Source organism: Atractosteus spatula, chromosome 14, assembly GCF_055471065.1.
Source record: "Atractosteus spatula isolate fAtrSpa1 chromosome 14, fAtrSpa1.hap1, whole genome shotgun sequence".
Taxonomy (NCBI): domain Eukaryota; kingdom Metazoa; phylum Chordata; class Actinopteri; order Semionotiformes; family Lepisosteidae; genus Atractosteus; species Atractosteus spatula.
Genome location: NC_142719.1, coordinates 17,803,882 through 17,830,423, shown reverse-complemented (window position 1 = coordinate 17,830,423; position 26,542 = coordinate 17,803,882). Strand labels below are relative to the sequence as shown.

Sequence of the window (26,542 nt, the reverse complement as noted above, 5' to 3'; positions counted from 1 at the left end):
TAGCCGAGCAGAGAACCAGATTACTCCGCGGGAAAAACACGACTCTTTTTGTGTAATCACTAATACAGCAGCGAAGTATCAAGCAGCATATATTTAAAACTTTTTTTTTAACGCAGTAAAGCACTTTAGACTGACACCAAAACGTTCCCTTTTCGTCTCTGGCCTGTACCATTTTAAGGCGAAAAGCCGTGCCAAATCCGAATTAGGGTTAAATAAAACAACCGGAGTAATTAAATTCGTGTCTTAAATGTTAGAGTAAATAAAAATAGACTCACAAAATCTAACCGTGATATTTAGACGAATTTAGATTTGGTGCAGAACCGTTTTAAAAGGTTTTTGTGAAGGGTCTTTTAAGTAATCCGACCTGTTTCAGACTCGATAGCTTGGAAAGAGAACGAGGGGAAAAAAAGGCATTACACATTAACTGTGTAAGCAGAATTAAATGTAGAAAAATACAGCGATGCTATAATGCATTTTTTAATAAAACACAGAAAGCACAGAGGAGTTGAAAAGGAGTCAAATTCCCCGGTTTGTGTAAAAAAAAAATTCAAGTTAGTCATGAATGGAGTGAAAATTCTACAGCCATTAAACTTCTACTTTTGACCACGTGTATTCGACATTATACGTTCATATCTAATGTATAAAATTATAATGAAACGATGGTCATTTTTTGCTGAAAATTTAATCCATCAGATTGTCTAGAAATATTAAAGGTTATTGTCCAGAGTGGGAGGCTATCTTTAATTGAGCCTTGTTAAGGAGTTCCTGAGTGTTCGCTCGAACCCAGAGCAGTAACGCAATGAGGCGGGAAAAGGAACATTTCACCCTCGTTAATAGGCTCTCGGTAGCAGCCTGTTACTGCGTATTTTGGTATTTATAAACTGGAAAATAAAATGGGGGCAAGCACAAAGAAATAGCCTTCTATTCTAAAGTCTTGGAGTCTATGAAAATTGAAAACGTCCAAACCCATTTGTTTTGTTTTATTTTTAAAGCATCATATTTATTGATGGAATGGGTTATTGAAATTGCTCACGATGATCCCAAATGAAAATAGGAGATGCCGTTTTTATTTTTATTTTTTAAATTACTGTACCTCCTGGCAGCTGTTAGTTTTCCTGCAGGTGTATACAGCCAGGTCTGTTGTGTGTGTGTGTGTGTGTGTGTTATTTTGAATAAATGGAAATAATTTTTTTAAATTATTTTTTTTAAATAATCCCTGCAGTCAGTAGAGTTCTCTCTCTGGGCACTCCCTGGGAATAGCATTTGTCTCGATAAATGTATGGAGTGGTGCTCCTAAGACCTTCAGTAGTGGCAGGTTGTAATTGTCTTGGCAGAATTTAAGATTTCATACTTTGTGGTCTAAAAGATAATCCAGCTACTGTTGTCTTTTAACTTTGACGAGCGATTTGGGGTTGTAGTTGAGTTGAAAGTAGCAGTAAAAACACAAAAGCCAAACAAACATGAGTAAATGGTGCATGTTTTGTTTATTTTTAAAACCTTAAATTTGTCTCCATACAGCTGAGAGTAGAATAAGTGACAGCATTTTAATTCTAAAGCCGTTTTGCACTGTGCAAATTATTATTGACTAGTGATTTGTAATGGTAAAAAATGGCACATTTCCACTTAAGCTCTGCCTTGATTAAAATGACACTGCTCTGTAATTTAATGTTCTAAGTAAATCATATTTTAGAGTGTATATTTTGGTTTAAGCAATAGAATTATTACCATAATATTAGAAATTCAGTATTTTTTAAAAGGAGTGTTTTTGGAACATTTATTTGGGTTTGAAATTGACTTTGGAATATGGAAAAATTGGAGCCATGCTTTGTGTTGACCGTCAGCCTGTGGATTTTGAATCTGGACGTACTTTAATGGATGAAAAGGAAACAAATTTTTTAGCAGACAGTTGGGCTGTATTTCTGCTGCGGTCTGGATCAGAATTGGGGCTGGGAGGTTAGGGTTACTAGGCTGTTTTTGTTCGACAAGAACAAGCTCTGCAGAACAATGAGCCTGTGGACAGCGGCCGTTGCATAACTACAGTAACACCGAAAGCAAAGGACAGCTTCTCCTCGACGTGTAGAACTGGCACTTTCGCAGTCCTTGAACTGATCGTTATTTTTTCTTCTTTTAATTTAATTGCTGTGATAAATCTCAATTGCTGAAAAGTTTACTGCTACTGTAGAGCTTTGTACTCTATATAAATGGTATTTCAACACAGTGTTTTAAGCCTTCTGATGCTTACAAGCTCAAATGTGAGTGAGAAGATTATTTTCTGAACAGTGTATACATGCACAAATAATTGTCCCGTTATTGGAAAATAAAAAACGGATTATTAGAAAATGCTTGATCTCCACGTTTTGAGATTATTGTACCTGTGCTTATCTGTTGCACTTAAGGACAAGGATTTTATCAAAAGCAGTTTGTGTTCTGTGTACTTTTATTTAGCCACTTGCCTAAAAAGTGTCTTACCAAGCTCTCCAAGAGCTCTAGGACATGAATTAATAAGACTACTAGATTTATTGATACAACAAATTTTGAGCTTGGAGACAGGAAGTTATTTTAAGCGTTTAAAGGCTTTATAAAGCCCTAGATTTGTCTACAAAGAACTTTGGGGAAAAAATGTCCTAGAGTTTTAACTAAATGTGGACTGTTTGGCTTCTCTGTGGATCTGTTCCTGCCTCCTATTGTTTAGTCACTATATTGTTTTGCTCTCACAAAACTGAGAAATTATAAAATAGTGACCATCAAAAAGATAGTATAAATCACTCTTTATTGCAATTACATTTGTAATTGTTGAGATACCCTTTTTTATTAAGGGGGGAGTGAAGAGGCTCGGTGCAGTGCTTCAGTTCTGTAAACGAAGCATTGCAGAACACATTTCTCTGCGAGGCTCCGAGGAGTAAGAAGAGCGATTTGTGTGTGTGTGTGTACCAAAACGCCGCAGCTAAGTGTGTAGTTTGTGGCCCTGAGTGTAAACCCAAGACCAGGCAGCCTGTTGAAATGTTTTCTTCTTTTTTGGCAGTTGTGTCATAAACAATAGCAGTAAGCGGGCGGCTGTGCGAGTCAGAGTTTTGGAGGGACGGTTTTTTAAAAGCGAAAGCAAGGAAGCTGAGCTCCCTCTGAATATTGGCCCTACACAAAGGTCACAGTTTAGACGAGGGAGAGTGGTCTGCACAGATAAGATGAAAACAAATGGAATACTGTAACTGGCCTGGAACATCTTCAGCAAAATTACACGCACTGCGTCTTGTCCTTGCTGAGTTTTTTGTTTTTTACAGAGCAGCAGAACATGTTGAGTGTGAACGGCAGAGCTCTCCTTTCCAGCACAAGTAAAAAAAAAAAAGAAATTGAAATGTGAAAAAATTAAATAAAACCATTTAGTTTTGTGCCGTAAGTATAATCAGTCTAATAAGCCTGAGTGCAGGGTGTGGAAAGGCCTCTGTAAGGTCTGCTAAAATAATAAGTTCTGCTTTGTTGCAAAAAATAAATGGAAACAGATGTGTAATTTTATTTTCTTTTTCATTATTTTTTTTTTTGATGTGCGTATTTAATAGGTTCCTGCTCATATGCTGTAATGTATATTAGCCACATTATGTGAGGAAGTTGTTTAAAAAAAATGCTGATTTTTCGGGGGGCAGAAAATGATGGAAAATATCCAGTGTCTGTTGTATATATTTGAGAATGTTGGAATGTGCACAGAAAATGGAAAAAGATGCAAGATGTGCAGTTCAAACAAACGTGTATTATTGTAGGAATGTTTCGGAATGTAGGATTAATTCCATTCCGGTACAGGTCTGCACAGCTAGTGGTAAGAACGGGCTTTCCCTGAGTAAATGACTTGGTGGCCAGGGAAGCACAGCACAGTAAAGTGTAAGCAACCTGCCCTGTACAATTCACCATTCCTCTCAGAATAATATTCCACACAAGACCAGAACGCTCAGGATTCGGATACAAAGGCAGATTGGTAAAATAGCTGATAATGAAAATTAAACCATCCTGCTATGTTCTATATATTTATTCTAAACCTTACAGACAGTGGCATTCTCTGAGACTGCAGCTTTGTTTTCCAAAAAATCAAATCCAAAAATACATTTTCTAAATTGGTTTGATTTTTTCTTTGATCTTAATCCTCTCCAGGTAAAGATTTTCAGCTTCATCCCTTCATTCTAGTTGTGCAAAATGCACATTCTACGGTATTTGCGATAAAAAGACCGATTTGGTTTTTGCAATCTCTGGTAGTGCTTTTGGGACCCAGATCACAATAATCTCATGCCATCCGAGCGCGAAGCCTCCACACCAGGTTTCCAGCGGGGGATTCGAGATCCCTGGTCACGGATCCGTCTTGTCCCTATTTCTTTATCGGGGAAGAGCGCGCTCCCTTGTCTGCGTTAGCACATGGCCCTGCCTGTGCAAACTGCGCCGTCCCCTTTCGCCCGTTTCTTTTCTTTTCTTTGTTTTTTGTATTGTCGTGTTTATTTTGGATTTGTTTTTCCGACATGTGCCTGATCTGGAGAAGAAAGGATGGCCTTAATTAAAAGACAAAAAATTGAGTATATTGAACGCATGCATTTTCAGAAAGAAGACATCTAGGAATCGAAAAAAAAATGTTTTAATCTGCACGTTAATTTTTTTTCCCCGTTGTCTGCAAATTGCTGTTGAAATTTTCCATTTCCGTGGGGATTAGGCAAATGATTTATACAGTTTTTTTTCTGTGAAATGATAAAATTCTAAAACATTTGTTCTCCTTCCTAAAATAAAAGATGAAAAAAATCAACCGTGAGGTTCTTTTCCCGTTCTGTGATGGCCACGCTATGTTGGCGGCTGCAAATTCAAAATCACCTTTGGCTTTTCAGTTTTTTCTAGCGTCTTTTTTTTCCTGAACAGAAATCTAAAGAAGCGAGGCCTGAGCTGAAATCGCACGCGTGAGATCACATTCTGAGCAGCAGGATGTGGATTTGTGCGCGAGGTGTTCGTGACCTGCATGGCCTGCGTGGTGAGGCAAGAGGGTGTTCAGCACCTTGAGAGGGGGGTTGCGGTCAGCAGCCCTCTGACACTGGCGCCGGCTGGAGGTGTTGGGGCAGAGTTGCGCCAGGTGACCTGGACAGTCCGTGCAGCTGCCGGGCATGGGGGGCTCACGGGAGCCCCATTACCACTAAGGCAGCGCGGGCAGCGCGGGCAGGGCGGGCAGGGTGGGCGCCCGTCGCTGTTTTTATTGAGTTGGCCCCCAGGGTGGTGGTGGCGGGGGGGACAGTGGTCCTAAAAAGTGGCGCCTTGCTAGACATCGGGAGGGGGCTGCTGACTCGGGGCCCTGTCAGGCACAGCCGCATTCTCGGGGAGCGCAAGAAGACCCTCGCCAAGATCCCCGCTCGGCGTGGGAAGAACGCAGCCGGTTCACACCGGATGGGTTGCCACCAAGCCACAGAGCGATGCGTTGATCGATCGATGGGCGGACTGACCGATTGATCGATCGGTCGATCAGTGCAGGGCACAAAGCAGCGTAAAGGTCTGTTTTGTCTGGGAGCCTCTCTAGTGGTAATTCACAAGGTGGGCTCCGCTTCGCCACGCAGGCAGGGAGGGGGTCTTTGCCAGCGCGGCACTAGGCTCTGTAGCTGCCGTTTTTCGTCCTCGCGCTCATCCATTCGTGTTCCGGCCGGGTTTTCTGAAGCCAGAGTGGGGGTGGGACTGGTTTGGGGTCCGGTCAAGGTGGGGGTGGGGGTGGGCAGGAACGTATATTTAAAATAGGCAACCGTGTATTTTTTGAGTAGTTTGCCTCTTTTGTTCTTGATCTAAATAGGGGAGCAGCTGTTAGTTTCAGGGTCTAGTGGGATTTTGGGGTTGTTTTTCTCGTGGCACTCTCTGCCAACATACCATAATGCGAGTGGAAATGTGTGTGTGTGTGGGGGGGGGTGAGAGGAGGGGGGGCAATGGGTGTGTGTGCTGGCTTGATGAGGTGGAGGGAGCAGTGGGGAGGGAGTGATGTGTATGAAAAATTCATATCCTCTGGACTTTGCTTACTTATTAGATATGAACTTGTCGATTTGGCAAATTGCATGCGGTCTGACTGAACAGCAGAGTATCTATCTCTCTCTCTTTCTCTCGGGCTCTCTCTCTCTTTCTCCACCCCCCACCGCCCCCACCTCCCTTTTCAGTGCGTGAAGCCAGCGTATTGGCTGGGCAGGAGGCGTCTCTTTGCCAAATAGGTGGGTCCTACACATGTTGGCAAAGGCACAGGCAATGGTTAGGGAAAGAACGTGGAAGGAAAGAGGGAGAGAGAGGGAGAGAGAGCGAGAGATAGAGAGAGTTGGAGAGAAAAGGGGGAAAAAAGAAGAGGCAGTCGGGTTTGCCAGCGGTCTCGCACGCTTTTCCAACATTTATTCGCTTCTCTCCTTTTTGCACAATCTGAGATCTGCACCCCCCTCCTCTGTTTCTTAGGCAGGCCGCGAGATCTGAGCAAATATCACTTGCTGTTCTGCCAAGGACTTTTGCTATTTTTATTTTGGAAGCGAAAAGAAGTGCTTTTTTCTTTCTTTTCTTTCTTTTTCTGTTTTTTTTTTTAAATTTTCGTGCACGAGCCGCACGCCTTTTTTTTTTTGTGGGTAATTTCTGTTTTTTCCCGCGTTCGCCACCAGTACTGCTGCCGGTGCTACGAAACTCGCCCCCCCCACCTCACCCCAAGTCTTTCTCTCTCTTTTTTTTTTTGCCGTGGACGAGTCGGGCTTTTTTCCTGCCCTTTCACTCTCTCTCATTTTTTTTCTCCCATTTTTCTGTTCCCTGGTTTTCCCAATAAAACCAGCGGTAGTTGTTAGTGGAAAACAGAACGGGTGCGGGATTTTTTTTTTTACTACCGACGTGCCGAATTTATGATGAAAGTGCAAAATGGTAACTACCAGTCTGTCTATATCTCGTCCTTCTGTATTTTTTGTCCTTTTTCATTTTTTTTTAAAAAGCCTGCCTATTGAAGGAAGCAGAGAGCATCTAAGAGGCTAAAGTCACTGACAAAAAGAGCAAGGAGAAAAATAGAGTAGGATTTTTATAAAAAATTAACCCTTCTTTTGCTGCGGGTTCGTTGATGCCGAAGGAATCGTCTGGTAAAATATTTTGGCACGGCGGCAGTGTTATGCGATGTAGGCATGTATACAGATCGCAGTGTAGCCAGGTGCTGTGTTCTGCGGTAAGCGAGGGTCTGGTGTTGTATGGACTCGGAAATGTTTTGGTACGGTCGATTCTCTCATTTATTTTTAACGGAGAATGAAAAGCTTTTTTCTTTTTGCCTTCTCCATTTGTTTCATTTAATGTGAATCAGTTTCCGCGCTAAAGAGGTGGTTTTAAATTGGTTGAAACATCCGATGATGTCTTGCCGTCAACTTTCCCAGCACTCTGTATGTTTAGAATTTGGATTCAGCGTGTTGAGGGTGGACGGACATGCTATTTTGTTCTTTTTGGGTAATGGGATTTGTTTTCTGATACCGTTTTATAAAGAGGTTCTCTGTTTTTATCTCTGTGTTCATGTAATATAACATAGGCACGGATCTGCATGTCCTTACATCTGCATAGATGCAGAAATAATTAACTACATAAATAAATCGTGATGTTCTTCTGGCTCCCGCGTAAAATCGGCGCTGATTTTGCAAGGTTTGTTTTCCGTCTCCCGGCCTTAACCCTGTTTTCGTTTTTTGTCTTCCCCCCCCCCCCCCCCCCACCTCTTTCTCCCTCTCCGTCCGTCTGTCTGCTTTTGTGCCTCTCTCCCCCCGCAGGATGAATTCCATCCCTTCATTGAAGCCTTGCTTCCCCATGTGCGTGCCTTCTCCTACACCTGGTTCAACCTGCAGGCCCGCAAGCGCAAGTACTTCAAGAAGCACGAGAAGCGCATGTCGAAAGACGAGGAGCGCGCGGTGAAGGACGAGCTGCTGGGCGAGAAGCCCGAGATCAAGCAGAAGTGGGCGTCCAGGCTGCTGGCCAAGCTGCGCAAGGACATCCGCCCCGAGTTCCGCGAGGATTTTGTCTTGACCATCACCGGCAAGAAGCCCCCCTGCTGCGTGCTGTCCAACCCCGACCAGAAGGGCAAGATCCGGCGCATCGACTGCCTGCGCCAGGCCGACAAGGTGTGGCGCCTGGACCTGGTGATGGTCATCCTGTTCAAGGGCAGCCCCCTGGAGAGCACCGACGGCGAGCGGCTGGTCAAGTCCCCGCAGTGCTCCAACCCTGGCCTCTGCGTCCAGCCGCACCACATCGGAGTCAGCGTCAAGGAGCTGGACCTCTACCTAGCCTACTTCGTCCACACGCCAGGTCAGTGCGCTCACACACACACACACACACACAATCACAATCACAATCACAATCAATCACCGGTCTGACCGGTCCACTCCCAGTCAGTGCCACTTGAACACCAGCTTGCAACAGAGCACGCCCGAGAAGCATTGCCCCAGGTGGTTTAATGCTGTTGATCGGGATCTCCCCCTTCTTCCGAAGTTCTGATACGATCTGGAGCGCTGAATTTATTTACAAATCCCATTTCCAGCCCACGCGTTAACAGCCTCTTATTTTATTATTTTTTTCTGCTCCAGTTTATTGTTCTGGAGCGGCTGTGAACGGATTGCGCAAAGTGGAGCTCCGCGGTGCTGGTTTGTGCCGGAGTGAGAGTCGCGGCTCTCGCATGAGTAATTGAGGGAAAGGAAGTGCTTCCCTGGTACACGCAGCCAGGCTCGGAGTGCTCAGGCAGGGTTTTTAATTAGGTTTAATCTGCCCGTGAAAAAATATTTTTAAACAATCGGCATTTTGCATGGGGGGGGTGGCACATTTTTGTGGCAAATTCCAGTTTTTAAACTGGTGCACTTGTGTTGCATTATAATATAGAGGATTTCCCGTATACACAAAAAATAAATGTTAAGAACACAAAATAAGGCATTGTTGCTTTTGACTACTTTCTGCATTCAGTTTTTTTTCTAACCCACAGTTCAGACCTTTGAAATTTGTTTATTTTTAATCTTCTTACTGCCAGTGTAATTAGCGTTGTTTTTTGTTTTGAGATTAGTCCAGCAATAGAGTCAGGTTTCCAAGCGGATTCTGGGTTGGAATAAAAACTCCTTCTTCAAATTTAGATTGACCTTTTCTGTTTGTATTGACTGTTGCATGAATAACATTGCACTGTTTTCACTATACTCATCAGCAGGAATTCAGATAATGATGATAATTTAACTGTTTTGTGTCACAGTAACTGACTGGTACAGCAGAGTGACGAGTTAAAATTGAATTGACATCTTAGCTGCCATTGTATGTCACTGAAATAAATATAATTAGAGTTTATAGATTTGAATTCAGGACAGGTGTAGGAAGTATTATTACTTCTGATGATACAGTATCTTTTTTATCAGTGCTGGTGTATAAGGCAGTTTTCAGGCACATTAAAGACCAGTGATGGGCTTTAAACGTTAGTCAACAGGGCTCATTTCTGTGAAGAGCAGTTTGTCTGGCCACTCAGAGACCAGTGGTCAGTCCAGCACTGTCCAGTACATGAAGTGGTGTGAGGTACTGGTCATCTGGTTAGTTTGGTTGCCCCTGGTGTCGTTTTCCTCTGCTGGCTCGCACGGGCTGTGGCAGAGTCGAGGTGTTCATATGGCGCAGAGCTGATATAGTGAGCCCCTCACTTTTCATGCTTGTGTTTTTTTTTAGTTCTGATCATTTCTCATCAATTTGCTCTGTATTTCCAAGGCAGTGAACTGAACGCTTTCTTCCCTGTGGATTGAGAAAAGCTTGCCCTCCCACACTCCCTCTGCTTTCTCCCCCGTTAGGCTGGGAGAAAGACCCGATTCCTTGTAGGTAAACAGATCCTACAACTCAGAAAAACCCGATTTCCTGCAAAGGGAAAGATAGCGTGCCAACAGGGGAACAGAAAGGCCGTCGCCACCAGTGAGCGAGCCGTGGTGTGCGCTAGAAGTCTTCAAGAGTGTTCCTGGCAAAGGGTCTCTTTTTGCAAAGGCAACGAGGGCTAAGCACACACACACAGACACAGAAACCGCCGCACGGCACACAGTGGTCCCGTGAAGACAATGGGTTGTGGTAGCGGCGTGTGTCCGGGGCTGGTCTCTTCCGACCCCCGTGAGAGCAGCCAGTTCTGCTCTGTCTGTGCTCCGGGCGGGTGTTGTGTCCGGAGGCTCTTTCTCGGGCTGCGATGGCTGGAGGTCTGTGAGGGAACCGTGTTCGCTGTCCCACCGATAGCTTGCCAAGTGCTGCGTATCGAGTTCTGGCGAACGATAATCTCGTTGAGCACATAAACAAAACGGCACGAATGCATCTCGGTTCCTTGCAGTGGGCGCTGACACGCATTCAACTGGAGAGCTAAAATCTCCAATCTAAACGCAAATCTGATGCAAACCCCCAAAGATTAGACAACAGGGTTTATTTAGAAAAATAAACAATGCAGGAGTTTTCAGCAGTGACCAGTTTACAAGGCTAGAAAATTAATATTTACTTAAATAATATTCACAGACTGTATTTGCAGAAATATTTTATTCCCAGTCAGTATTTTGACAGTCTGCTAAATCATAGCTGTAATGGATCAGTCCTGTTTAGATGAGCATATTCTTCTATCCTCTCAACATATTCTTTGCAAACAAAGTATTAAATATGTCAGATTTTAGAGAAAATGTAAATATGGTATTAAGCAGTCTTGCAATGCCAGTTTTGGAATGTTTCTGTTCTTTATCCTGGTAAACATCTGAATAACTGGCTTTTTGTTATTTTAGCAAATAGAAGCACTTTTTTGTATTTTTGTAAACATTTTGTGGACCAGTAGAAGGAGAAAGGAACAGGAGAGACACATTTCTCTTTCTGGAGGCACTGGCTCTCTGCTAATTCCAGTCATTCATAAACAAAATAAACCTAAACTAAATGAGACGGTCGAAGTCCTGGAAACATTTTATTTAAAAAAAAAAGATGATTTGGAGAGAATAATTTCTTGTGTGTCTCTGGGCTTGATGAAATCACGGCTCAAGTGCTCCTGTGCATAGACTGAGCAAAGGAAGTGATTTTATATAAGGTTTTGATTTAAAAAAAATAAAAAAGAACTTATTGGCTTTATCTCTGCCGAGGATGAAGGATTGCGTTCGCGCCAAAGGATTTCGCATTCACAGCCTGCTTGGAGTAAAAATCGTTGTCCATGGTGCATTGTTTCTGTCCTCACCTGTTCCGCAAGGACAGATGATTATGGGGTGCTAGCAGTTGTGTGTGTCTGTGGGGGCAATGGGCTGGTGGTTCATCCTTTTGTGTTGTGGGCTTCGTTACCTACAGGACAGCTTAGCCAAGGAGGGTGTCATCTTGAGAGCGCTCTAGTCGACTGGGCAGGAACTGCATCAAGATGGTATCGGATAATGGCATGGCTGTGGCAAGGGTTTCGGTGTAACCTGACGAAATCTCGATTTCGGAGAGCACCCGCGTCTTTGCTGGCTGCTGGACATTCGTACCTACGAGGTGGGGTGGGGGGTTGGGGTACGCCCTTCATTCCAGTGCAGAAATATCCCGAGCTCGGAACATTCTGCACGGGAAAAGTAGTTTTGCAGGCTTTTTTGGGGGAAAAATGTATATCAATCTCCTGGGGGAAGCGCTTTGTGTTTCTCCGAGATTGGCACCTGCCGATTCAGATTTGGGGGTGCCGGTAATGGGCTCTTTTTTTGGCACGGGTTCCATGGACGAAGAGAGCGCCCTTTTGTCGAATTGCAGACACATCACTGACGTCCTTTGTGCTGCAACACGAACTGTATAGAGCGACTGATAAACAGATTATTCCAGTGAAGTGGCAGGGCCTGGGGCCATTCAGATGATTCCTTTCTTAATGAAGAGGCGAGATCTAAAGACGGGGCTTTACACAAGTTTCCCCGAGTGTCCGCCTTCCCGTCTGTCCATCTTTATATCTGTCTGCAAGTGCAAAACCTCAGTCCGGAGTTTTGGTAGGATTTGTGGAAAGTGTGGGATGGAAGAAAACACTTGCTAAATATAGCCAGAAAAAAAAAGTTTTTAATGTGTTTTTAAAACTTATTCTGTCATTAACCTTTAGACAAAATTCCTCTTTCATTTTGGAAATTGCTCGCCTCTCTTGATCGGAATCTGTATATAAAAGTCTCTTCCTGACTTACTTGTTCTTTGTATTTGCATATCGTGCAGGTGCTGTATTTTTGAAAATGCAGATAAGAGCTGGGAGAACATGAGCATGTAAATTGGCTGTAAAATTAGACCCACACAAATCTGCAATGACATTTTTTTTTTAAATCCATAAAATATGGGAAAAAAAACATTACAGAGGTAGGCCTCTGAGGTTCATGTGAAGTAAAAAAAAAATCTTTCTGACTTCCAGTCTTCATCAATATATAAATGAAGGCGTACAGGAAGGTTCTTTGATTGCCGTGCATCCTCGCCCCGCGCAGGAGCCGGCCCTGAGTACGGAGAGAGATTTTTATGTCGATCGCGGACAGAGCAGCGAAAGTGAGTAAGCCATTAAAGCGAGCTTCAGTGAATCTGTTTCTCCTTGAACAAGGCTCGCAATTAGGAAACTGCCTCATGAAAGTCCATAAAAAGCAACGGGACTGGAGCTGGGCTGGTGGGGAAGGTGGGGGCAGGCGAATTGTCTTTCTTCATACAGTGTCTTCTCAGTACAGGGCTTCTTGTGGTCGTTTGTGTGACCGCCAAGTCCCCATCACCAGAGCCACAAACTGTGTGTGTGTGGGGGGGGACACTGTAGCTCTGTCAGGGCACAGAGACTGGGGGCACCGGGAGGACCCCGCCGCAAGGAGACGGCACACTCGACAGCCCTCCTGTACCGTGAAGGGCACGCGGCTGCTGCGGCCGCACAAAATGTGTTTTTTTAAAGGACGGTAAGGCGGCGGTCTCGCCAAGGAGTTTCTTCTCGCGCTCATCTTTGCGTTGTTTTGTTTTTTTACTCCCGACGTCCGACAGGTTCACGTCATCAGAAATTTAGCTTACAAAAAGAAAAAATCCCTTGCCCACGAAAAACAGTGCGAAGGGGGAGAAAAAAAAAGAAAGCCGAGGCAGGGAGGAGAAAATGGACGCAGTGTGTGAGCTGGCAGCTGTTGGCACCCGCAGCCCTCGCCCTGCTCGGAAGGTGCCAGCGCTTCAGACTGCCCGGCCTCCTCTGCCAGCCCTGCCTCCGTCTTCCCCGTCCTTTCTTTCCTCTTTTCCAGCAGGGAAAACCACGAGTTTTCCCAGTTTCAACGGCTTGTGCTCCAAAAGGCAGCAGGCCGCGGCTAAGGCAGCGCTTGAACGCAAGGGGGCCGCTCGGGCCGGGCTGTTTCGGCCGGGTCTGGTTCGCCTGCTGCCGTCCTCCGATACTCGGAGACCCACGTAAAAATCATTTTGCCTTCTAAAAAAACATCGCCTTTTTTTTCCTTTGAAAGGGATGTTCTTCCCACACAAATTGAATGGCTTGCAGGATAATTTTTCACGCTGTTTAAGGATAGTGGTGGTCTAGGCTATGTTGTAGAGGAGACAAAATTAGACTCTTCTGTTGCAAAGACATTAAATCCAAACTAATCTAATTTTTTTGTTTGTTTTTACAGTTTTGTAGCTGTGCTAGTGCAGTTTTTGTCCCAGAAGTGTAGCGGAGGCACAGACACGCTTTCATTTCCTTATCGGCAGGTAGTATTGATAAAAACAAAATTACAAGGGAACAAAATCTCTGCGCAAAGACATTCTTCTGCTCTTTTCGACCTGTTAAAGTCTTTGTCTCCATCTCTGGCGTTGCTTTCTTTGCACTTGTAGGAAGTCCATGAAGGAAACGGTGCAGATTAGGGAATGAATGTGGCCATCGAAAATGGAAAAATCAATTTTCTTTGTCAATTAGCGAGCTATCTTTAACTAAGCACTTAATGATGGGCACCTACAAAATTGGAGGCCAGGGCCAAGTGCGCTTGCCCAGATGGGGCAACTGGTGCATCCCCCCAGCTCTTTCCGATTTGAGATCACTTGAAAATAAGGTAGAACGGGCAGCCCTCTTCGGCGATGAAAAGGCCTATTCACAGCCTGCGGTTTTGTCTGGCAAAGGATTCAAGAGCGTCTTTCTTCCCTTTATCAAGATAAGCGGGGCGGCTGCGGGAGCGGGGAAGACAGGGAGAGGAGTGGAGGGCGCCCGCAGCGATCGGCGTCCCTCTGGCCTGGCGAGCCGTCACGCCGGCGGAGTCCGGTGGTGCGCCGCACGCTGCCGCCGCCGCCCCTGGGACCCGCAGGAAAACTAGGTGCTAATGTGTCTTTTTGCGCCTTAGCTGGTGCAAACTTCTTAATTAGGAGACGCCAAGCAAGAAGGCGCCCTGCCCCCGAAGGCGTGCCAGTGGCGTAAGCGCAGAAGAACAGGGGGTCGGGTTTGCTCTAGAGGAGAGGCGCCGGTCTGGGCGAGAAGACATCCACCCAGGTGTCCTGCAGAGGCAGATTGTCTTCCTTCTAAGCCCTGACTGTGCTGAGATTTTTGTCATCCTTAACTGTGGTGTGTTGGCGTTGCAAACAGTTTGCCTGGGTTCATGCCGTTGGGTCATACAGTAAACACCGAAATCAGGCACCGTGCATCATGGCCGTTTGACCATTGCGTAATAAGTCCCGTCAAATGATTTCAAAGAGTTCCAGTAATAACGAGGTGATCAGGGCGTCTCTGTCTCAGAATGTAAATCTAATTCATTAGACTAGGTTAAAGACGAACGGCATTTTAACTTTTGATTCTGAGCTAAAGCTCTGTCCAGGCTGGCTGCCTCAGAAGCCAGACTCAGCTGTTTGAATTGCGTTTCCTCTCCTGACTCGCAGATGAGCCGGTATTGTGGCCCGTGTTTCTGCACGAGTAGGAGAAATCCAGACAAAGCAGCGAGCACAATGCCATGCAGTCGTTTCTGAGATCCGGAATCGTGTGGGTTTTTTTGCAGTTCCAGAATAAACCCGTCAAAGAGTTATGTCAAGGCAGGCAATGCTGTTGTACTGAAATTGATCCCGTAAGAAAAAAAACATTTAAATAGCTGTGCGCATTTATAAAAACATCGCATTGGATATTTCAATGGGAAGCTTTCTTTGGAAGCTTGCTTTGGCTTCAGAGTACAGGGGACATCAATTGGTAAGGTGATGTTAATGGTTATCAATAAGACTTAACACAATTTGCGTAGTTGTAACTGATCTTACTCAGTTAAGTTGTACACCTGTTAAACGTACTGTACGCACTGTTCTTATCAGTATGTATGGTATAAGCTAATACTTGAAATTACCGCTGGTACCTTACTTTACAGATCCCACTCTGCAATTCAGTCCACGAATAACCAAAGGCAGATTTAAAATTTGTTTATTTTAATGAAAATAAAAGTCAAGGTAATATTAGCTCCTCTTGCATGTACATGATTAAATGAACTTAATATGTTTACCTAGCTGGGTAACATTTAAAATGTTTTTTTTGAGGCTCAGACTGTTCTAAAAATGGTCTTTCTCCCTGACGTCAGTGTTTTTTTTAAAAAGCAAGTGATTAAGCTTGTACATATTACGCGCCTAAATAGATTTTTTTCTTTAATCAGCATAAGCATGGAAACCCGTCATTTATTTTAATCCTCTGTTTCTGACAGTTTTGTAAAGACACCACTCGCTTCTCCCAGCTTTGATGTCTATGAAGGGGGCAAGAAAAAGTCTTTTGCTTGTAACACAAGAGTGGATCTATTGTCCTGTGAGCAGCGTAGTCATAAAATGAATGAAAAGTGTCAAAAGGATTCGTTAAAACAAGAATGTTGCAAATCTAGTACGGCACTACCAGCGAGCACTTCCACTGTTTATTTGGTCTTTGCATAATTTGGATTGCAATCATGCGGAACTATTCTGCAATTTAATAAAGCAAAAAACATATAGGTCTTAATCGGGGACAGTGCCTAGGCACAGTGGCTGATTATTATACAGTTTTTTTTCAGCTTAGTTTTCCTCCTTGCCTTTAAATATTGCACAGCAATTTGGGACTGCTCGGCAGAAAATGAGCTCAGTATAAAACCAGTGGGGTAGTTTTAAATGTGGAAAGAATTTGCAGTCGTTAACAATGTTTCTGTGCCCTCAGTACCTACAACTGGCAGGTCTGGGTCGAAACAATCAGGCTTCAGCTTAAAGTGCACACTTCATTACAACAACCCTGGAAACTGTTAAACTGTCAAATGTTACCCAACTATCCAGGGGTTGTTTTAATTGCATGATTTTATTTTTTAGATTATGAGACCTACAGGAGAGAGATTCCTTTCCCATGTCTGTCAGAGAGCACTTTGATGAGGGTAGACACCCTCAGAAATTTGCAGGATTTAATATGCACAGTTGTCACTTACTGTACTGTGATGCTGTTGTAGAATAGGGCAGTGGGACGTCTTCAGTCTAGTTAATTTAGCTGGTTCTTGTTCTTTTCTCCATATTATTATTGAGGAGATGAAGAATACCAGTAATACAATGCAGTGCCTTGGACATAAAAGAATTATAGTTTTAATTAGGTGATTCTTTCCCTATAATATCTCCCATTCTTGGTTTTACTTCACCGACTCCAAAAGATCTAAATGTTCTCTTTTTCCTAAAATTTACTTTGGGTCTAAAAAAAAAATTCAGCATTATGAAAGCATAGTTCTTTATTTCTTTTTTTCTTCGTTCCAATAGCATGCATATATGCTTCATTTAGTGACAGCATGGCGACAGCGCTGTATTTGTGTCTGCTGGCGCTGGAGGAGCTCCAGGCTCCTGGCTGGCAGTGACACGGCCCTGAGCTCAGTGGGCAGAGCTTAGCCAGAGGTAAGGGGGTTCTGGGGCTCACTTGGCACTTCAGGCCGTGCCGAGGTACGCCCTAGAGCAGAGGGGGGCTCGGGGGTGTCGGGGGCACGCTGGGGGCGGCGCATTTCAAGTAAAAGGCAAACTCCCCTTTACATCCGGCTAGGCTGGTGCATTGTTCATCTAGGAAACAGAGTAACAGCATAAAGAAAAACCTGACGTCTCATTTGCGTGCCTGGGTGTGCTTTTCAATTCTTGCACTTGCTTGTTTCCAGTTGTGCAGATTCATTATTGCCCAGATTAGGGCAATTTTCGGGTGCCCAGGTGGCCACGGCGCACACAGCATGGCATTTCAGTCGCCCTCCAGTTCTGGTTTTGCCAGTGAATACAGGCACCTTTCTTTAACCCCCAACCCCGGCCGTTGTGCGCTGTGGGCCGGAGCGCGCTGCCTGGTAGCTGTGGCAGCCGGATTATTTTCCGGACACCTGGAGCGAGCTGGGCCTGGGAGTGGGGTTAACACAGCGCTGGCACAATGGGTCTCCTCAAGGGCTCCCTTTCTATCGGGGGCGTTTGGGATATTTACTGTGGAAAATATGTTATGCTTTATAGGCTATTAAAATATTGGTTTTACTAAGAGCTTATAAACAGGACTCCCCGCAAAGGTAAAAAAAAAAGGCAGCGTGCAAGTCGACTTTAACCCCTCCTGTCTCCCTGCTGCGCTTGATGCAGATGTTAGTCCACATGTGGGCGCTCACAGCAGAAAAGGCCTTTTCTTCTTCGTCAGCTTCTGCTAGGTGCCTGCGTGATTCCGAATGAGGATACGTGCTGTCATTTAAATAAAGCTTGGCCGTGTATATCGACACGCGGCAGAAACATTGAAATTCCTCTGCTCCCATTTCAGACACAGACCCCCCTGAGAAATAAATAGAAATCACACTGAAACTGATTGAGCGTAAACATTTTAATTTTCTATATAAATACTGTATAAATACACTACTGAGCAAGTCTTAAGCCCAGCCAAGTAACAATATATGATTATTATGATTATGAGCATCATTAATGTATTTAAGGCCTCCATTAGCGTTTTCTGCTGTGCTTACACCTTTTATTAATAAAAGTTGCAGTGGGTCAGAAGAAACCAAGCTTGTCATGTAACCATCTTACATTCATATTGATCACCATCTTCAACTCCAGATCAACTGGGATGAGCAACCAGTTTGAAGCTGTGTTTTTGCATGATGACGGAAGAAGGCAGGACTGAGTGAAAAGAGCAGAACAAGATAAAAGGCTAAAGCCTTTTGCACAGCAATGTGTGTTAAAGGAAGGGAAAGTAGTTCAGATCAAATAATGCATAACTATATGAGAGAGGCATTGCAACATTACTTGTTCTTTATCATCTTACCTACTTGCACATTTTGCATCATCTGCTACATTTGTCAAGATTTCTGTGCCTTTCTTTCCTGCAGTTCAGTCGAAACTCCCTATTAACTATAGTTGATGTCTCTGATTAGAGCTATGGTAATGACTGGTTTAAGATACCAGTACCACTGCACTAGATCCTGGGTTGCCCCCCCTTGCTTGTCCATTGGTCCTTGTTACTGCTGTTTCCATAGTAACAGAGTCACCCAGCATACCTTGCCTGGGTGTTGTCCAGGGTGCTTCCAGGACAGCCCCAGTTGGCATAGCTGTGCCTGTTTGTTGTTGTGACTGTGACTCCCTGGCTACAGAGTGCAGCTGCTTTCATTCAGGGAGTTACGGGCCAGTCTGTGATGTTAACATCTAAGTTCTCCGTCTACTTTGGGAAGGACGGTATCTGATAGCTACAGCAATACACAAATGCAGACGTTTCAGCCATCTGAAACTGTGGCCAGCACCTTTCCATCATAAATGCAATATGTTAACACTCTCTCAAACATAGTATTATGTTTTTTTGTTTTGCAGTGCACAAACGTTTACTCAGCAGTTTCTTTTACTAGATATGAAGTTATTCCCTTTGCCCTGGTTTTCAGCTGACAGGTGTTTGGTCAGTTTCTCGCCTGGCTCCCTGCTGTATTCCAGACTAAGTCTGGCCAATAGGCAAACAGCCACCCCTGCACCCAATAACCAGGCCTCTCCACAGCCTGTAAACCTGACCAGCAGCTGTTACTGAGCTATTGAGCACAGCGCGCATCCTGGGAAATCGCTGTCAACCCAGATACTCGTTCTTTTCCCTGGCAGCCTTAATTGGTGGATTTTGCTGAGCTTCTGACCTCAGCAGGCTCGGGACCTCAACTGCAGGCCGTCGTGACTCCCTAAAACACAGAGGCTGTTTTAGTGGCAGAAGGTGAATGGGGAAGAAACCACTTCCCCTCAGAGACACCGTCAAAAGTAGTTTTCCTCCAAGCCACCCCCTCCCCATCTCTCATCTTGTCCTAGATCGTCAGCCATGGCGCCGGGAGCTTGTGCCACGACTCTCAGTTTACATTACTCAGTGGCTAATGAGGTGTGGCCCTCTGGACCCCTGTCCAGCCAATTTCCCTCGCGTCAGTCACGCCTCGCGGCACGTCGGCACATCACAGCAGCTGGAGGAAACCGGCCAGGCGCGGAGTTGTGCAGTCGTGCATCTTGCAGGAATCGCCCTGCTGTAGAGTGGTCCCCTCTGCAGGTGTCTGGAGGGCGATTAATCAGGCACGTCTTCGGGGAAATTCGCCGAATTGCAGGTGCCACTGCCAAAGACAGAAATTGAGGGATTCAGAGTTTTTCCAGTTGTACCCAAGTGTTGTACATCTTGGAGGCTTTTCTGGCAACATGCTGCCTATTGCCCTGCTTGCAGCAGTTTATTGGAAAAGTTTACTTAAATAATGCTTAAATAAACTCAGATGTCTTTGGGATTACTGCCACGTGCATGAACAGTGTAGAGGTTTTCTAGATGTATACAGTCAGACAAGGCCTTTATTGACTGTGCTTTATTAATATATAGTGCTGACAGCGACCAAGCAGTTTCTCCTGTTAGCCTGTCCTGACCTGTTAATCCGTTAATGAAGAGTTATGAAAGTGTAGGAGGTTCGCAAAATCAAAGGGGTGCGTCATTTAAAATGAATCTTTTCCTCACAGCTTCTTTTTTTATATAAAAAAGGAATCTGCCCTTTCTTTTTTGGGAAACTGAACTCTGTAGTGGTGAATGAGGGATCATATTCTTCACAGTGGCAGAAAATGTTGTGGTGTTAGTGAAGAGCGTGGAGTGTGAGATGGAGGTTTAGGGCCTCAACAGCACCTTCAAGCTCAAAGACTATTGGAGCCAAGGCACAGTGAATATTTATTTTAAGCTTTTATTTATTTTAGCTCAAACATTTCTAAGGGTATGCACACAAATTCTTTGGATGTAAGGACAGGACAAATGGCCACCGTGTGGGCGCAACGTGCCATAGTATCTGTACTCAGACATGCAAGTGTGACGAGAAAGTGAGAGTAACGTGCACAGTGCTTTTAAAATTCATTTCTAAAAGATAAATTAAAATTTGGTTTAAATGGCTTTGATGAACAATAGAGGTCTTAACCATCCTGTTTTTAAAAAATATTTTAAAACATTTCCTGTTATGATTAACGTAAGTGCATTAGTGATCAGCTAAAACACAACACAAAGAAATCTGTCTGTGTTTGTGAATTCGGAAAGTTCCTTTGTGTGGCTATGAGCTGTGAAGTGCTCTCGAAGTGTCTGTGTGTGTTTGCATGTGACAAAGAACGAACGCCATGTGGCACGTATGCCCCCCCCCCCGCCACACACACACACGTGTGCATGCACGCACATGGAGCCCTCTCCCTGATGCCACATGGTATCCGTGCGTGCCCCGTCTGGGCGCGAGTGCACTGGGCCGCCGGGGCGGGACAGGCCGGCTGGCGGCAGGCTGTGTGCACTAGCCGGCCCCCTGCTCCGGGGGCGCGCCGGGGGCCGCAGCCAGGGTGGTGCGCCGGGGAGCCGGATGGTCTCGGCCGCTGGTGTGGGCCATCTGATGGAGAACGGCAATCTGCCTCCACAGCACAGGAGAACGTGCTTACAGACAGGATTCCCAGCAGCTGCAGGGGCATTTCATTTTCTACTAGTACTGCTGCCCTCACTGGCACCACCTCTAGTTACTACTGCTGCTGGGACATTCCTGATGAAGCACTAGTACAGCCTTTGCTCGTACTGTGCATACTGTCACTGCTTCTGCTTCCAGTTTCACTTCTACAGTCAGTACTTTCACCACTGGTAGAAACAGTGATGAGGATTGTAACATATCCTTTTATTGACAGAGCCAGCCCTGATGTAGTGATGATAGAGCTGGGACAAGCACAGAACAGAAAATACCGCTGCTGTTGTGTGTTGTGAGTTCATTACATTGAAGCTGCAGTCTAATACAACTAATCCTTATCATAAAAAATCCTTAGTAGGTTTCTTCATCATCTAAATTTTGCCAAGCTGATGTGTAGTCTCTGATCGTTGGATGGCGTATATTTCTTGTTCTACGGAGGGAAAGAGAAGCCATGTGAATAAAATATTTTGTCCTGTTTTTTTATTGCATACAGAGTATACATTTGTAAGAGGATACCGTTATTTTCTTTAAGCCATAGTTACTGGGGAGAGGGATAAGGGAAATGGCAATTTCCATGACACGACCAGGTTTCTTTTCCTTGTGTAGATTTGGTGTGTAGTCATAGTCATATTTATTTGTACTGCAGATGAGCTGGAGGAGAGGGAGAGGAGCGATCGGAGATGAAGGCACACAGTACAGTAAAGAGAATTCAAGGGCCTGGGTGTGGGAGGAGGGGGAGGGTCGAGGATTCGTATGACGGTTTTATCACAGAGCTCCAGCTTTAAAACCAACATGACAATGAATTACAAAAATGTGTGCCTTATTTGCGGTAGATTTTATCTGTGGTTTTTGGACGGAGAAGCCAGTAGTTACAAAAAAAACATGCAGTGCTTGTTTTCTTTTTTCTATCCCCTCTTTATTTTTTAAATTTATTTTCTGTGGCTTGGTTTCCCAGCGCGCTCATGTGTTTATCCAATCAGTCTGTGCGACTCTAATCCTCCTAATACCTTCCTCCTTCCAGCATTTAACTACCTATGCAGAGCTCCCTCCAAAAAAGTCATCATAAAATAATAAGAGCAAAGACCAACAATTCAGATATATTATAACTCTTGAAGGCTGAACTCCACTGAGGGTTTTTAAAAGCATGAAAATAGTTTTAAATTAAAGCAGACGTTTTGGTAAGTTAAATGTATTTTACATTTCTTCTATGGTTAGGCTGGACCTGAGTAAATTATGACTAAAGATGGAAACAATCAGATTTCCATCTTTTCCGGATTGTATGAATGATGGAGAGACATCCATCCATCATCTGACCGCTCTTTCCAATTCAGGGTCGCAGGGGAGCCAGAGCCTGTCCCAGCAAGCAACAGGCACCAGGCAGGGTACACCCTGGATGGGTCGCCAGTCCATCACAGGAGTGACATACAGTCCAATAAGAACTCCCACAAAACCTTGCAACTGACTGTATCAGTCAGCATGGGGTTTCAGGAGTTGTACAGCATTTTGAATCTTGGCCTTTTACCTGCAATTTAATTGGCAGTGAGGTGAGGGAGTGTTGCTGAAGCAGCAGGGAATAGGTGTGAGCTCCCTCTGTGAGCCTTGGACATTCTTTCACTTTGTGAGGGCTGTGTCAGCCTAAAGTGACTCAAGGGTGGGAGAGGAATACATCAGAACTAGACAGCACTCATTCCGACAGTGGGATTGGGGCACTTGAGCTTCCAGTTGTGAGCCTGTGCTCTTTTCCTCTTTTTGCAATGAACAAAACAAAAAGCTTGAGCTGGAGAGGAAACGCCCTCCTTCAGGGAAGAGGCCGGGCTAACTGCTCTGGTGCTGTCAGTAATAAGGAGTGACGCTCCTCCTTTTTCGGTTATTTCGTATCGCTGCCATCAGTTGTGTCACCGAACATGCTACATAAAAAATACAGATACGTGGCAGTCCATTTTTATGTCTGAAAGATTTTGAAAGGAGCTCCTCTTAAGTGTTTAGATACCCATCCATTAGGTACCTTTCCTCCACTCCATTGCAGGGCACACACTGACACAAGCAGACGTGCAGCAGGGCACATTTTCCCAGAAGCCAGTTAACCTATCAGTATGTCTTTGGACTCTAGGAGGAAGCTGGAACACTTGGACGAAACTCACACAAATGTAGGGAGAGCATACAAACTCCACACAGACAGCACCCCAGGTCCTGGAATTGAACCCAGGGCCTCAGCGCTGCAATGCTAACCTCTGCGCCACCTTGCCACCATATTTTTTGATCCATATTGATTAATTTTTAATCATAATCTTCATCTAGGTGTAGGGAAGTGGCAGAGGAATGCCTGTGAGGTTTTATTTCTTGCTTCACTATAGCTTCAGATCCCTGTGGTGCCGCACAGCAAGGTGAAAAATGTTCAGCGAAAGAATTAAATTGCAGGAAGCCTGAAGCTGAAGAGCAGTGGTGTTCAGGGCACTGGTACCAAGCAAATCGAATGTGTGGTTTGAGGAAACTGAATGTGTGGTACAACTGGTAACTACCATACAGATACATTGTAGAAAAGGCAGCCCAGGGTATAGGTTAATATTCTCTGTGCGGACTCCCTCTCAGTTAAGGTAATTTACCAGGTGGTGCCAGCTTGTTTTACAGTATTTGTGATTTAACTGTAACATTTTCAACTGACTCTAAAGCAAACAAGTTCCAAATTACGCACATCACACACATGAGATTTTCTGAATCATCCTGCACTCAAATAAAATCCTTGTGTTTTCTCACTCCCGCTCTCTGAAGCGGAATTACAGCACAGAGATGCTTTTGTGATGTTTTCAGAGGTGTCCATGAAAACACGGTTTTCTGAAAAAAAACGATTGGAGGCTGCGTTTCAGCCACCATCGTTCCGTAATGTTTTATTTATTTTTGTGTGTATGTATATATAATACCTGTAATACCTGTAATAATAAAAAAAAACTTAAAATACATTTTTTTTTTTTCTGGACGTCTGGGAAGTGACTTAGTGTTTTCCAGTAAGGCTGCTCGTGTTGCCATTGGAAGGTGCACTGGGGGGGAAGCAATTCAGAGGCATGAATGGTAAAACTGGATGTTCAAGGTGGGCTGGAGAAAACGTTTAACCATCGTTTCCTAGTTCCTGCTTGAACTCGTAGTCCAGTGTGCCTCTGGCGTGCTTGTGTGCCATGAGTTTACAGGCAGTTTGAGATCTGTGCCAACTTCCTGTTATGAACCTGGTGAGTTTCTGTGTGCCCCGCTGTAACCCAAAGTTAAACATTCTCCAGGGTTCTTTAATTTCTCCTGATCTGCTCGTCAGCTACAAGAGGGAGACTGGAATATGACTAAGTTAGCACGCTTCCGTTTGGCTTGATACAGAACCTTTGATGCTTTGAGCACCTAAAAGAAGCAGAACTATGCTTTTGTTATCCCAACACCTTTTCTGAACTACAGGGTGTGGTCATCAGTGCACCACAGGTATTTGCATCAGGATGCCATGTGACATGAGGCGTGGGTTTGTGCCACCTCCTTTTTGTGCATGGTGCTGTATTTCAGGTTTTCCCCTGGCTATTTTTTTCCTTTGTGTTAAGGTTTTGCACACGGGGAATAAATGCAGTAAAAGCAGGCCGTTTGTTTTTTCATGAATGAATTTCTCCATAATGCCTCCGAACCCAAGCCATGCTGAACTGATACAGATGTGAAACACAGCTGGTGTTGAGGCTCGTGTGGGTTTTCAGGAGGTGGTAGGTACTCAAACTCCTCCTTGCCTCCTCCAGTCCCATCTCTGACCCGCAGGCTCAGGGAAAGATGTATCCTAGAGCACATGAATGTGGAGCTGAGTTAGACTGTATGCTGCTGTGACCTGCCTCTGTGTTGTGTGCTGTTCTCTACACTGTCTGTCCTCAACATACTTCACTCTGTGTCATAGGTTATGTGTCTTATTTATCTTATGTATGAAGACCCCCTGTTCCGAAGCCAAAAACTCAGCTTTGCAGCAGTAAGTCTCAAATTTGAATGCCATGTTTTAAAATTTTCCAGTTGCTTTTGAACAGTGAAAGCATTCAGAAATGACGCCAGACGTGAAGTCCTGCATCTAATCAAACGTGTGACATATCGTGCACGCGAATACCGATTTAGCAATAAGAGCCCGGTGCGGTTACTCTGTTTTGTTTACTTTGCTTATTCCAGGTGACGTGTAGCTGCTGCTGCGTTAACAGAGAGCCTTGGTTCATGCTCCGCGTTCAGAAGTTTAAAAAATAAAACCGACCTGGCTCTTATAAGAGAAGCAGCATGACGGGCAGTGCCGTCTGTGGCTTTCCTGCTGCTGTTGAAAAACTCCAGGTGAGACAAACATTTAAAAGCACCAGCCAGTTCCAGCGATTCTGTAATTGAAGGGTATAGCAATATAAACTGCGATATAATCTGCAGTTTAGATGAGTTATGAGGTTGGCAAAGGCAGATTGTACACTAGACGTCAGCCCTCCTATTTCCTCCTCAAAGTAAATGTATTTTTTTAAATATAAAAATCAAGTCAAGTGACATACCAGGGATCTCAGCTCATGACCAGGGAGTAAACAACTCTGAACCGCATGGGCCTTAATTGGCGGCTTGGGCAAGGAGGCCCGGGAAGATGAGTGGGATCATTAGTCCCAGGAAGCCCTGACGGTTTTTCTTTTATACTAATTACAGACTGAGTGATGTGTGTGTGTGTGTGTAATGAAGGGGGCAGAGGCAGAGCAGGAGAGCCACCTGTAGCGGTGATACGGCAGTGAGGGCAGCCCCACAGTGTAGAACTATCATTACCAGTGCCTTGATGTGGTCAGTGGCCAATAGCACAGCACGGCTGCTTATTACTCACGTTACCGAAACTTTCACTGCTCTCCCTCACTCCCTGTCTGCCTCCATTTCTTTATACCCTGGCCCTCCCTGTTCCTGTTCGTCTTCCTTCGCCCGTCTCTTTCCCTCTCAGGCTCTCTGCTCTGGGCCCTCTTTCCAGCTCCGTGATTCCCCACCAAGATCCCAAGCCGGTTTCTCATAGCGCGTCAGCAAGCACAGGCAGAACGGTAGCAGATTTGTCAAAAAGCCCAGCAGGAGGACATTTTGTTGTATTCTTTAAAAGGATTGCCTTACTGGAAGTGGTTTGCTCTACTAAAATGTATTTTTTTTTATTGTAACACTGACAAAAAGTGAACTTCAAAGAAGCCATAGACAGCCTTTCTGTCTTAAATCATTTTGCAGATAGAGGCCTATTAAAGAAATTTCATTTATTAGAATAAGGAAGACCTTAAAGTGTAATAATTAATCAATCCAGGTTATCCTTTTACGTATTCACTTAAATTTTCTTATAAAAAGTATTATAAAATCACACAGTTCTTTGAAAATGTGCTTTTTATCTGAGTTTTAACATAGAGGCAGCTGGATGGCAGTGCAGTGTGTTTTTAGTTTCCATAACTGGAGTTTCAGGTTACATGATTATGGAATATGTGGTTATCCAGTGAAAGACGTATTTCTCTCGCAATGGGCTGTTTGTTTTGGAATGTAATTATCTTTGTGTGAAGTTTAGTTTCGATACTGTCTGTTTTTCTCAATTACCAAGTAACATACCAAGCAATCTCGATCGAGGTATAATAGCCTTAATTACTCTGCTTGCAGTGTAATTGCCAAGGCTTTCCTGATTTTCTTATTAGTAAACCCAGTGACAACATAAACATTTAAAAGGAAATGTAAAAGGTGAGGCCCTTCCATGTAAAACA

At 44.5% G+C, this 26,542-nt stretch overlaps 1 protein-coding gene across 50 annotated transcripts in view; it reads left to right on the top strand.

Annotated features, from left to right (window-relative positions):
• The window catches only part of nfixb (nuclear factor I/Xb), a 174,969-nt gene that overhangs the window by 54,249 nt on the left and 94,178 nt on the right, over positions 1–26,542 (top strand). For 35 of the 50 annotated variants that reach the window (XM_088931948.1, XM_088931923.1, XM_088931962.1 and 32 more), the window contains one exon: positions 7,755–8,286. In XM_088931948.1, coding sequence (XP_088788074.1) covers positions 7,755–8,286 — 532 coding nt within the window. Of the gene's footprint in view, positions 1–6,223; positions 6,880–7,754; positions 8,287–26,542 lie in introns of those variants that run through there. The other 15 variants (XM_088931968.1, XM_088931951.1, XM_088931958.1 and 12 more) reach the window with 1 other exon arrangement.